The sequence below is a fragment of the Ictalurus punctatus genome, unplaced genomic scaffold (assembly GCF_001660625.3).
Source record: "Ictalurus punctatus breed USDA103 unplaced genomic scaffold, Coco_2.0 tig00064108, whole genome shotgun sequence".
NCBI classification, from domain to species: Eukaryota; Metazoa; Chordata; class Actinopteri; order Siluriformes; family Ictaluridae; genus Ictalurus; species Ictalurus punctatus.
Window position 1 is genome coordinate 11,641 of NW_026521156.1, and position 13,360 is coordinate 25,000.

The 13,360-nt window shown below is 40.4% G+C and overlaps 1 protein-coding gene and 1 non-coding gene across 2 annotated transcripts in view; both read right to left on the bottom strand.

Moving 5' to 3' along the window:
- Positions 1-3,067: 3,067 nt before the first annotated feature.
- trnag-ucc (transfer RNA glycine (anticodon UCC)) lies at positions 3,068-3,138 on the bottom strand. Its single transcript has one exon. It is a non-coding gene; the product is annotated as a tRNA-Gly (tRNA).
- A 9,505-nt stretch (positions 3,139-12,643) lies between these two features.
- LOC128632515 (ribonuclease inhibitor-like) overlaps positions 12,644-13,360 on the bottom strand; it is a 1,983-nt gene continuing 1,266 nt past the window's right edge. Inside the window, exon 3 of the mRNA XM_053679381.1 lies at positions 12,644-13,360. This exon is cut by the window's right edge and continues 63 nt beyond it. Within this exon, the coding sequence (XP_053535356.1) occupies positions 13,339-13,360 (22 nt within the window). The 3' untranslated portion in view covers positions 12,644-13,338.

Genomic DNA, 13,360 nt, shown 5'->3' on the forward strand with positions numbered 1-13,360 from the left:
CCAGGGTCTTATCGTTATCTCGAGGGGGGGGGCAGCCACCCTTATAACTGGCTTTCTTCATGGTTCTCTAAAAATTAAGGCTTTCCTTGTGAGACGAGAATCTTCACCATCTGAATCATGAGTAAGTTATATTTTCCTTTTTTTCCTGTATTTCTCGTTTATAATTTATTTTCATATTTGCACTATATTTCTTAGTTTATATATATTTATACTACTTGAAAAGCGGTTTACTGTACTTCCAACTTCTTAATATCATTACAGTTCTACTGTCCTGCATATCCTACTATTCTGTTTTTTATAGAGTTTCTCTATTACTATAAGATATTATTAAAGTTATTCATGTGTGTGTATGAGGAAGAGAGAGTGTGTGTTTATGTATGTTGTGTCTACTTGCCCGCCCTTGACTGCACGAGTGTGTGTGTGTGTGTTTTTAGCACTCCTCAGCTCGTACACTTCTTTTTGACTTTTTTTGACTATTACTGCTCTTAAATTGCTCGTAATTCCAATCTGTCAATGTCCGCCTAATCCCGCTTCTATGTGTCTAGGTGCCCGTTTTTCCTTCTTCTCCCTTATGTTTATTTTATGAAATTTTTTATGCACAACAGCAGATTTCCTTCTTTTGTGCTTTTGTAGCAAAGCAGTTAACATTTGCTTACAAAATGAAAGGGAGTCTCTGGTTTTCCACAGAAAGTGGAAGCCTGGCTCTTTCGTTGCTCAATAAGACTATGTGCATGACTGGAAAATTTTCCATAAAGTACTGGTCGCCAAGTTCACCTATCAGCAAGAGGTCTATGCCCGAAAAAGGCTGGGAGCGGTTTCCCTTCCATTGAGCTTTGTAGCAAGGCAGATAACAGCTGCTTGCAAAATCACGGGCAGTCTCTGCTTTTCCACTGAATGTGGAAGCCTGGCTCTTTCCTTCATCAAGAAGACAAGAGTAATGATGCGCTTGACAAGAGGTTGCGACTTGTAATTCCCCACCTACAAGCGGAAAACACAAAGCAAACGCACCCTCAACTTGAAATCGCCATTCGTCAACAGTGGGAAGTCTTCTCATCTACCAGTTCCTTCCCTGTTCATCGAGTGACGTCGAGTCGGCATGACGGATTCAGAACTCACAAAGTGGCACTTACCTCGGTCTTTATTTGCTTTAGATCAGGGTTGTCCAGTCTTCTCCAGAATGGGCCAGTGTGGTTGCAGGTTGTCATTCTAACCAAGCAGAAGCCACACTTTAGTCTATTGAAAGCCAAGATCAGCGGATCAACAATTGGAATCAGGTGTGGCTCCTGCTAGATTGGAACGAAAAGCTGAAGATTGGACAACGCTGCTTAAGACCAATCAGCATATAGACACATTTGCTTATCAAATATAAAACATTGACTATATAGATGGCTGATTGTGGAAAATGTACACCTCTCATCACAGTTTGCATGCTAGCTTGTCGCTAACAAAAGACAGACACGGAGAGACGGCATTTTCTAACATTTTCGCCCCTGTTCACGGGTCAAACGTGCCCTGTTGGATAATGCTGTGTTTACAAACAGCAAAGAAGCACTAAGAATTCAAGTGGGAAGCGGAAACAGTTGTGGGAGGCCTGCAGAGAAGCCTATGGCACATTCTGTTGACCAATTTACTTTCAGGTAGGTGATTCCTTCCTTTTGTGCCAACTACCATAAAGTAGCTCCAGAAGCTCCGAGTTACAATCCGTGCATTGGCCAGGAATCAAATGCAGGTCAACTACTTGGAAGGCAGCTATGCTCACCTCTATACCACCAATGCCATGCTAGGCAATTCAACTCTGCTGAACAAAAGTTTAACTATGTGCTCTTCTCATCAGCAGACCATAGGCAAGAGCCGAAGCGCAGCTCTGTCATGGTTTCTGTAGTGTGGTGGTTATCACGTTTGCCTAACACTCATCACTGTAGGATCAGCTCCTCCAGGAACAGCCGGAAAGCGACACCTTGGACAGAGCAGATTTCCTTCTTTTGTGCTTTTGTAGCAAAGCAGTTAACATTTGCTTACAAAATGAAAGGGAGTCTCTGGTTTTCCACAGAAAGTGGAAGCCTGGCTCTTCGTTGCTCAATAAGACTCTGTGCGTGACTGGAAAATTTTCCATAAAGTACTGGTCGCCAAGTTCACCTATCAGCAAGAGGTCTACGCCTGAAAAAGGCTGGGAGCGGTTTCCCTTCCATTGAGCTTTTGTAGCAAGGCAGATAACAGCTGCTTGCAAAATCACGGGCAGTCTCTGCTTTTCCACTGAATGTGGAAGCCTGGCTCTTTCCTTCATCAAGAAGACAAGAGTAATGATGCGCTTGAGAAGAGGTTGCGACTTGTAATTCCCCACCTCCAAGCCGGAAAACGCAATGCAAACGCACCCTCAACTTGAAATCGCCATTCGTCACAGTGGGAAGTCTTCTCATCTACCAGTTCCTTCCCTGTTCACCGAGTGACGTCGAGTCGGCATGACAGATTCAGAACTCACAAAGTGGCACTGACCTCGGTCTTTATTTGCTTTAGATAAGGGTTGTCCAGTCTTCTCCAGAATGGGCCAGAGTGGTTGCAGGTTGTCATTCTAACCAAGCAGAAGCCACACTTTAGTCTATTGAAAGCCAAGATCAGCGGATCCAACAATTGGAATCAGGTGTGCCTCCTGCTAGATTGGAACGAAAAGCTGAAGATTGGACAACGCTGCTTAAGACCAATCAGCATATAGACATATTTGCTTATTAAATATAAAACATTGACTATATAGATGGCTGATTGTGGAAAATGTACACCTCTCATCACAGTTTGCATGCTAGCTTGTCGCTAACAAAAGACAGACACGGAGAGACGGCATTTTCTAACATTTTCGCCCCTGTTCACGGGTCAAACGTGCCCTGTTGGATAATGCTGTGTTTACAAACAGCAAAGAAGCACTAAGAATTCAAGTGGAAGCAGAAAGAGTTGTGGGAGGCCTGCAGAGAAGCCTATGGCACATTCTCTTGACCCATTAATTTTTAGGTAGGTGATTCCTTCTTTTTGTGCCAACTACCATAAAGCAGCTCCAGAGGCTCCGAGTTAGAATCCGTGCATTGGCCGGGAATCGAACCCAGGCAACTGCTTGGAAGGCAGCTATGCTCACCTCTATACCACCAATGCCATGCTAGGCAACTCAACTCTGCTGAACAAAAGTTTAAGTATGTGCTCTTCTCATCAGCAGACCATAGGCAAGAGCCGAAGCGCAGCTCTGTCATGGTTTCTGTAGTGTGGTGGTTATCACGTTTGCCTAACACTCATCACTGTAGGATCAAGTCCTCTAGGAACAGCCGGAAAGCGACACCTTGGACAGAGCAGATTTCCTTCTTTTGTGATTTTGTGCTTTTGTAGCAAAGCAGTTAACATTTGCTTACAAAATGAAAGGGAGTCTCTGGTTTTCCACAGAAAGTGGAAGCCTGGCTCTTTCGTTGCTCAATAAGACTCTGTGCGTGACTGGAAAATTTTCCATAAAGTACTGGTCGCCAAGTTCACCTATCAGCAAGAGGTCTACGCCCGAAAAAGCTGGGAGCGGTTTCCCTTCCATTGAGCTTTTGTAGCAAGGCAGATAACAGCTGCTTGCAAAATCACGGGCAGTCTCTGCTTTTCCACTGAATGTGGAAGCCTGGCTCTTTCCTTCATCAAGAAGACAAGAGTAATGATGCGCTTGATTCGATGGGTAGGGGTAGACATGGCCAGGGAATAAGAGAAACAATACAGAGCAGCAAGTAGTTACACAGACTCCTGAATGTTCTCAATAACCATACATTTCATGTAAACACCAACCAGAAAAACTGAAAATATATGTACACACTGTATTTCACAATAATTAACAATGGTCAAGTCCATCAATAACGCAAATGTCCAAGTCTGTTAAGATCAGTACCCCAACTAAACTTTCTAAATCTTACGGTTCGGTCCCCATTTGGGCGCCACTCTGTAGCGTGTTACCTTATGGGTTTGGACGCCAGACAGTTCAAATTAACAGTCACTTATAACTTATAATTTGGACATCACTCAGAATAAAAAAATCAGTAGGCTACTCAATTCTTACAAAATAAGTTTATTATTATTTATGCAATAAACATAAGAAAATACAGATCGTTTCAGTCATAGAAACTGAAATAATGAAAACCAAAAAGTTAATAAACGCACCCATAAGGAAACAAGGCTCTATTCATTAAGAAAATTTTCACACACAAAAGGCAGAAAAAAAAAACATTTAACCCCCAAATAATTCTTAACCAAAACAAAAAGTTGTTCACTTTAAAAGCTGCACTTCAATGGCGGTGATTTAGGCGTACGGGAGTTCGTGATCCCGAAAGCATGGGAAACCGGCAGTCAGATTCCGCTTAACACTCGGAGTTCTTTACAGACAGTAACATCCAACGATTTAAACATACTGGTTCTCTACAAAAGTATTAAAGAAAGGATCTCAAAACCGTGATGTGCCTCCGAACCCTCAAAACTCCGCTCGCTCGTTTATTCACCTTGGCAGAATATTCCCGAAGTGTTTGCCAGCCTCCTGAATCAATATCCACAAGGTTATAATCCACAGTAAGAGCATTAGCATGGTCCTTGGCAAACGCACACCATCAGTTCCGCCATTCCCACCTGGCTCTCATTTCCGTGTCCCGCTTTCTCTCACCTAGTCACCTGTTCTTTTTATTGCTTCCCCACCCTTCTCTTCATCTCTTTTTTTACTTCCGTTAATTAAAACACCACGGAATGGAACGGACTCCGCTTCTGTGTCACTAAATGGTAAAATGGTAAATGGCGCACTTATATAAACACTTTTATCCAAAGCGCTTTACACTGTGTCTCTTTTACCCATTCACACACAATGGTAGCAGAGCTGCCATGCAAGGTGCTAACTTGCCATCAGGAGCAACTTGGGGTTCAGTGTCTTGCCCAAGGACACTTTGGCATGTGGAGTCATGTGGACTGAGAATCAAACTGCCAACCCTACGATTAGTGGATTAGTGGACAACCCACTCTACCACCTGATCCACAGCCGCCCCTGTCACGGTGTAGCTATCTGTTACAAATGAATGGGAAAATATCCTTGGCATCCCTGCAATTCAAGGATGTTGTAATTGGTAAGTTGTGATGTCAAAAGTATCTGTACCAAGTTGATACTAAAATTTTAAAAAGAATGACACGATAACGTTTTTTTTTCAGTACCGCAGTACCAAGTATTCTCCTGCTTTCTGATTGACTTTCTTTTGTAGGTATTAATTAACCGTGATTTCCACTCAGCCATCTTACTAGAATTTGTGTAGGTTAGGAATAAGACTGAGGATGGAGTTGTACAGTTTTGTAGTGTGTATCATTTGTAAATATTGTTAACTTCTTTACCATAACCATGCTGAGGGAGGCGTTGACTAAATTAGAGATGGTGCTGGACCAACAAACCACTGAGCTTGCTTCAACTACAGGTGTTCCAGGTGCAGTCTTTGGATACTGATGAAGATTTACTGCCCTGCAAGATCTTCCTCAACTGCGTAGTCTGGAGCAAAGGATGCAACAGAGCCCAGATTGCAAGCAAAAACTGGTGAGAATTTTTTCTTTTTTTGTTAACAATTGCTTGCACAATTACACAGCTACTGAGAGTGTTTGTTTTCTCAAGGTGACACACTCGTACTCAAAGCACAACATTCAACACCACTTTGATATGAGGGAACAGTTATGACCTAATCTTTGGTAGAGGAGCAAAACATGGAAAGCACACAGGGCAGGGTAACTGCAGGAGTAGTGAGAAGCACTGACACAGTTGACAAGGCAATACATGCTTATTAATTATTTATATTTTATATTATTTTATATTATATTATTGTTTTTAAAAATCATCGGTTTCGGGTAAACTGGTTGGCGCTTATTGACAGGGCAGATGTGCTCGACTGCACCTGGCGCATATTGAAGAGGGTGATTGCTAACTCCTTTGCAAAGAACCTCAATTGGAGGGGAGTCAATGGAAAGACTTCACTGGCCACTCTCCAACTTGGAGAGGTCATGATTGGTAAGTATATCTGTTTACATACAGAATTAGCTGTCTCTGTCAGATTATATGTAAGGGGTAATCCACAGCTAGATGTGCATTAAACAATTTTAGTGCATGATGTGGAGGAAAAGAACCATTCGTTCAAATCGTCACCTAGCCATGGATTACCCCGCTTATACCATGGTCTTTCCACAATTAATAACATTTAAGCTGTCATTGATTTTAGAAGCACAAACTTTGATTAGAAGTTTAAAATGACAGTTAATTTCTATTAGTAGGTCGTTAGATCTGGAATTTTGCCCGATATAAATCAGACACAGAGATAAAGTAGTGTGATGAGATTTTTAATTACCTTACCTTAACAGCAATTTTTAATTACCTTAATCTGATTAAAGTCAAGTTACTCGAAGTAAGCTCACACTAATCGAATTAAGACATGTCGTACTCCTGTTTTAGTCGCATTATCAACATGTATTACAGACATGTAAACACCTGAATCACATTATTAACGTTGTGTGAGTTTTCACCACATTTTGCGACAGGACACGTACACACACGGCAGTGCTCAACATTTTACGGCAAACAAGAGAGCACCGCTGCATCCCAAACCGCATACTTGCCTACTATAGGCCTGTAGTTAGGAAAATACATCTATCTCGGCTACTATAGAGACGCTAAGTGCACGGTTTGGGATGCAGCTCACGGCTTCAAGCAGTTGTCTATTTGCACGTACAGCATGACAAATAAATAACTGCGTTAAAGCGTTCATAAAAAAAATAAATAAAAACACCCAAAACTGTATACTATACCATAACGAAGACGAACTGTATGTTGATACGTGAAATTTCTGGAGGGACATCGGACGGTGTGGCGCGGTGACACCTTAATCACGTTATTATCTTACTCAGAGTAAGGTCAATAATTAGATTACTGCTGTCCATGTAAACATAGTCAGTGTTGCGCAGCAGTAGTGTAGTAAAACTGAGAGTTGAATTACTTCACAAACAGTGATGGTAACACCTCATTGCTGAGAAATATAATGTAACTTTTCACCAGCAAAGTTATTTTTTTGTTAAAGTTGCAGACAGCACCGGCAAGAAGTGTCTGTGTGTGTATGAATGTGTGTTAACGAATGTCTCTGTATGCTCGAGTGTATGTGTGTGTGTGTTTGTGTGTGCATGTAGGCTGCGCGTTGATTTAGAAATGCTCACAGTGATATAAACTGACTGGAACTACCTGTGCAATAAACGGTTATAATGCACACCTTCCAGCCATTCAGAATCCAATATTCACACTGACCATGGTATAAACGTAATTAATGCTTAAGATTCAAATTCCTTAACTTACGATATGTATTGCTTTCTTCCAATGTTCATAGAAACCTCTTCACGGCTAAAGCTGCAGAGATGGAGGTTGAGGGGACCATGAAGAGGTGGCTCCAGCTGGCATCAGATTGAGAGTGCAGGCGCAAGAGAAGACTTTTGAAAACTTTTGCAAAAAGAAGGTATTTAGAGTGTTTTAACTGTGGTGTGTCTTGTTAATTTGTTAAAATGTTCATATTATAGTCTATTTTTGATTGTTTATAAAGTCCTTGCTGTTTTTAAGTGGTTGAAATTGTGTGTGTGTGTGTGTGTGGTGTGTGGGTGTGTGTGTTGGTAGCTGGGTGGCTATACAGTTGCGATCGGAAGTTTACATACCCCTTGCAGAATCTACAAAATCTTAATACTCTTAACAAAATAAGATTGATCATAAAAATCCTAAGTTTCTTATTTAGTACCGCCATGAATAAGCTATTTCACATAACAGATGTTTACATATAGTCCACAAGATAATAGCTGAATTAATCAAAATTACCCCCATTCAAAAGTTTACACACGTTTGCTTCTTAATACTGGTGTCGTTACCTGAATGATCCACGACTCTTTTTATGTGTTATGATAGTTGTTCATGAGTCCCTTGTTTGTCCTGAGCAGTTAAACTGCCCACTGTTCTTCAGAAAATCCTCCAGGTCCTTCACATACTTTGCTTTTCCTGCATATTTTAGCCCTTTCCAGTAGCGGTTATATGATGTTCCGATCCATCTTTTCACACTGAGGACAATTGAAGGACTCGTACACGACTATTCCAAAAGGTGCAAACATTCACTAATGCTCAAGAAGGTAACAGCATGCATTAAGAGCCTGGCTGTAAACGTTGTAAACAGGATGATCATGTCATTTTTTTTGTCTTCTGGGATACTTCTTCTATGCTGTATTAACCATCTTTCTGTAATAAACCTTTTTCACCTCAGAGGACGAGTCTGCAAGTGTTGTCTAATTTCCACGACACAACTCAGTTTTTAGATTTTTTTATTTATTTTTAAGAAAAATAATTAAAATTCAATAACCTTTTGACTGTATGAGGTACCGGTAAATAAGCAAAAACATAGTACTACTTTCATAAAATGTCATGTGCAGCTTGATGCTAATTATAGTAATGTATAGTAATTCTGAGTCTTGAACAGTAAACTCTCAAGTGTCATTGTCATGTCACAGCAAACCAGCGACTCCGTTTCTCAGAATGCACCTCAGACTACAAACATGGCAAACACAAACTACAACTCCAAACCAACACACCGACATTGTTAACCTTCTCCAGAATACTAATCAGACAAACCTGTTACCAATGAACCCACTACATTAGAGAAGGAAATACTGGATGTGAAGTGTATTAGCGCTAATGTGTGTGTGAATAGACTATCAGTTTAGATACTGACTCTGAACACTACTAACATGCAGTGCTTTTTTGGGGTGGTGATGAACATCACCTTTTTTCTTCTCTCCTCCCCTCCCTTTCCTAAATATTCCATTTGAGAAGAAAAAAACAGTTTTTTCTGAACAGTTAATAAAGCTGAGGCTCGAAGGCAAGTCGCTGGCATAGAAAGTCTGCTGTTACCACTGCAAGTACCAGAAGTCACTGACTGCAAAACTGTGTTTACAAGGAGAGTCACTGCAGTCATCAAAGTAGATGGGATAGAGATCTGCTGGGCTAGCAGTGTGGATGAAAGGGCTCTTGCTTCATTTTGTGCTTATTTTGTCTTCTGTTCAACATATCCATCTCATTTGAAGAACACTCTTCAAGAAACAGATTTTTCTTCAGCAATATGTTTTGAAACTTACTATGGATGGTGACAAGCCTCTACCTACTCCAGTTACCAGAGTAATCAACCTCTTACAGTAATATCTGCCAAAAATGCCTCGCCTATTCTGGTGTCCTAAATGCTCTCAGAGAACGATTGTCAAATTAATCCAGCACATTGGTCTCAATCATGCACATGAGGCAAATTTTTCAATAACTTTTGGTCTTAATGACTGTCAGAGGACCTTTTCAAAGTATGAGTCCTTTAGATGTCATATTTACCAAAAGCATAAACAACACTGTGTTACAACGGACTATGGCTGATGATCCTCAGCATCTGCTTGAGGAAGTTGAGGAAGAATGTTATAATGACGATGGTACATTTGAAGTTTGCAATCCCCTCGGGTCTAAACGTAACAAGCAAAAACTGTGTGCAATCTACTATACAGTTGGAAATATGGGTACAAAGTATTACTCTCAGTTAAAACATTCATTTAGCTTTACTTCCTGTTGTTATCATTATTATTCATACTGTGTGAAATGTGAGGATGAGTGGACTGTCCTCTCACCAGATGAGGAGGTTGATTACCAGGCACTAGATATATATACAATGTTGTTGACAATTTACTTATTAGCACTAGGTATTCTTGCTGAGAGACAAAACAGCCCCACTTTATATTGATTTTACTCTTCACCCTTTAATCTATCTTTCTTGCTTCTCATTATTATTATTATTATTATTATTATTATTATTATTAGAGTAGTAGCCTAGTAGTATTCATCTTAGCATAGGATTAGGAAGTGATTTCTAAAAACTGTCAATCACACCTTCATGCTAAATCTGTACATGATGTCAATGGTTCACTGCTCTCTCTTAAAGTCGAGGGACCCTCGACTTTAAGTCTTTTTATTGCAAAAGCGGCTGCAAAAATAATTTTGTGCAGATGGAAAAAAACGTATTAGGCTAAGCAAATGGCCTGAGTTTTTTTTTTCCTAGCAGTTTTTGTTATGTATATGTATTTCATCAGCGCTGCTACGAGTTTCTCCCCCCCTCCCCCGGTAACAATAATATAGCCTTATTCTGTTTACTCAGAAAGACTATAACTTTATTTTCAGTTCCTCTCCTTAACTTCAGTCACTTTCTCACTGAAACCTATAATCAGAATAACTCCAAAGCTCAGGTCTAAGCCTAAGTCTCCACTCTAAATCATGTGTCTAGAACACAGGCTCTGAACTCTTATCTAACACATTTAGTGTTTTATCTGCTCTAAAGCACCCACCTCAGCTCGTGCAGGCCGCTAATTAGCTGATGACTTGAACCAGGTGAGTTTGGTGAAGGTTCTAATTGAACATCCTCAGGAGTGTAAAGAAGCCTCTCTCTAATATCTTTCTCACCGGTTCAACTCCAACTTCATCACCACCCCAAGAAAGCACTGCATGTTAGTAGTGTTCAGGTTCAGTATCTAAACTGATAGTCTATTCACACGTACTATACTTCACATTCAGTATATTTCCTTCTCTAATCTAGTGGGTTCATAATAAACTGCCATATTTAATCATGAGCACCAAAAGTCATGTTTATTCTCATCACTGCTCCTGTGTAACTTAATAGGTTCCGTAGGAGGCCTCAACTATTTCACTCAAGAATATCCACAAATAGGGAAGAAGATTACAGAGATAAATGTAATGTTACATTAAATCAACGATTATCAAGAGAGAGAAAGAAAGTGAGTTCTAGACCTCTGACCTGTACATGATGTCATCAAAGATCTTATGGTTTACTGCTCCAATTTAATTGTGTGTGTGTGTGTGTGTGTGTGTGTGTGTGTTAGGGATGCACCGATGCCGATGACACTCATGTGTCAGCCTGATACTGTGTTCATGTACTCGTACTTGTAAAACTACCCCGATACAACCGCACCGACACCACTTTATGACAACGTGACATAGCCTAACCTCTCGTCACTTGAGCAGGTAGTCGGAAGAGGAGCAATGTCAGCAAATCGTCACACGCACGTAATGCGACACCGCTAGCTTTAGCCTCAGAGTCACCGACACTGACTTTCTTCAGTTTACTTTCTGTCAGCGTTATATTTTATTCCCAACATGACCTCAGTCCTCATCAGACGGAGGAGAAATCATCACATGACTGAGGAAGAAAGTATGTGTCCTCTAAGTCAGGGATTAAACACCACCGAGAAGGTTTATAAACTTTATAAAGCGGAGTTTGTGGAGCACGGAAGCATGACAGTGATGCGGTCGCAAGCTGCTCAAAAGGTTTATTTTAATTTAAGTTTGTCATTATATGCTGTATTTGCACGCTTGCAGTGTAAATTCTGTCAGAAGTGATGTATTAGTAACGAGTCCTCGTTGCTGATCACGCGTGGTGTAGATGCGCTGATACAGAGTGTAGCGCGAGGAGTAAGATCAGTAATGTCTAATTCAAACATTATGATCAAAAGTAAACAAGTAAAATAATGTCTAAAGACAATGAGCTAAATGTCTAAAGCCAAAGCTCCCCGTTTACTTGTATTTGTTTACAGCGTGGTCTTTCCCTCATCAATATGGCGGACATGTTGACATGAATGCTTACGTGCGCATGCGCGTAGTATTTCTTTACAACGTGAACTTGCCAGCTACACACACACATTTTTGTCCTTTTTGTGTTTATTTCTTGAGAAATCGAAGAGAGAAGCTCGAATGTTAAGTGAATGTCCAATATAAACCCAACTTTACCTCGGTTTATCAGTTTATACATTAAAAACATTACAGAAATATAAAGTTATTTTAGCTGCTAAATTACTTAGCCACTTTTACACTCACTGTTGTTTATTTTAGTTGCTATAAGCAGGGAGCAAACAATGGATTTTAGGATAAAGTAAGGTTATAAATAGTGCCGCTAAAACAGAATTACAAATCTCTCTCATGAGTTAAATAGTGCACTAGATAGGGTGTAGACCGTCATTATTTCATCCCTAATGTAGTGCACTTAAACCGGAAATGACATCGATTTGGGATTCAGCCACACAGCTTCCGTTTAACTTACCTCGGGTTTAAAAACAGAACGTTTTATTTTTATTCCTCAAACACAGACAAATAACCAGCTTTTATGTTTAAACCGGATCTAACTGTAAAACTGTCAGAAATTATTTAATTTGGAGATGATTCGTTCGGTGTAATAACTCAACTGCTCGGGAGATACCCGCTGCAGCTTTTTCTTCTTCTGTGATTTCTACTGGTCGGAGACGCAGCTGTTAGGCGCGTTACCGCCACCGCGTGGACTGGAGGATATAGTTCCTGGTTGGAGGAAGCCTAACCTAACAAATTTACACCAATAATTTCCACTCATGGTTTTATTAGACCTATTTATTATTCCAGTGGAGTTTATGATCTCTTCATGAATGCCAGCAGTGAGTCGTTCACTGTGTCTTACCCAGATATACTGAGTGAAATATTGAGTCACCACAAGCTCAATCTCTAAGTGTTTAACAGCACCAAAGCTTTCAATTCTGGTGACTTTGGGAGTATTTATTTATTTATATGATCATATAATGTAACAAAAATTAACATAAGCATGTGCTGCACAACATTTCATTAGTTTAATTTTACATTTGAATTTACTGTAAAGCGCTTTGCTAAATTTTACTACGTAAACTTTTATAGGTATTAAAACTGGTTACTGTTTGGTTGATGACAAACTCCATATTTTTATACCTTGGAGCTCTGTGTTACCATGGTAATTTATGAACAATTACTAACAACATTAACTTCATCGATGCAAGTTTACATTATATTTGATACTTGACCATTGTTACGTCCTCAGTTGTATTTCTGTTTGTACTATGTTCCATTCGTGTGTCTATGTCAGGGGAGGGATGGGTGTCTTGTCTCCTCTCTTTAAGCCCAGTCCACTGCAATGCATCATGTTCCGGCTTGCCATTGGACGATCACATCTTGTACGTGCCTGCTCCCGCCTCGTGCTTTGGGATGAGTTGGCTGTACATTTCCGGACGTGTACTTAAGCCTCGTCAGTCTCCATCCCCGGGGCAGATCGGTGCCGTCACTTTGTACAGCAGATATTTGGTTACGTGTGTTGATTTCTCCTGTGTATGACCTTCTGCCTGTTCTTGACTTTGTTTCTGCTCTGCCCTTTAAGTTCAATGATTCAGCTCCCAAACTGCTGGAAATGTGGGACCAGTTCTAACTCTTCACCAAGACTGCTTTATCCTG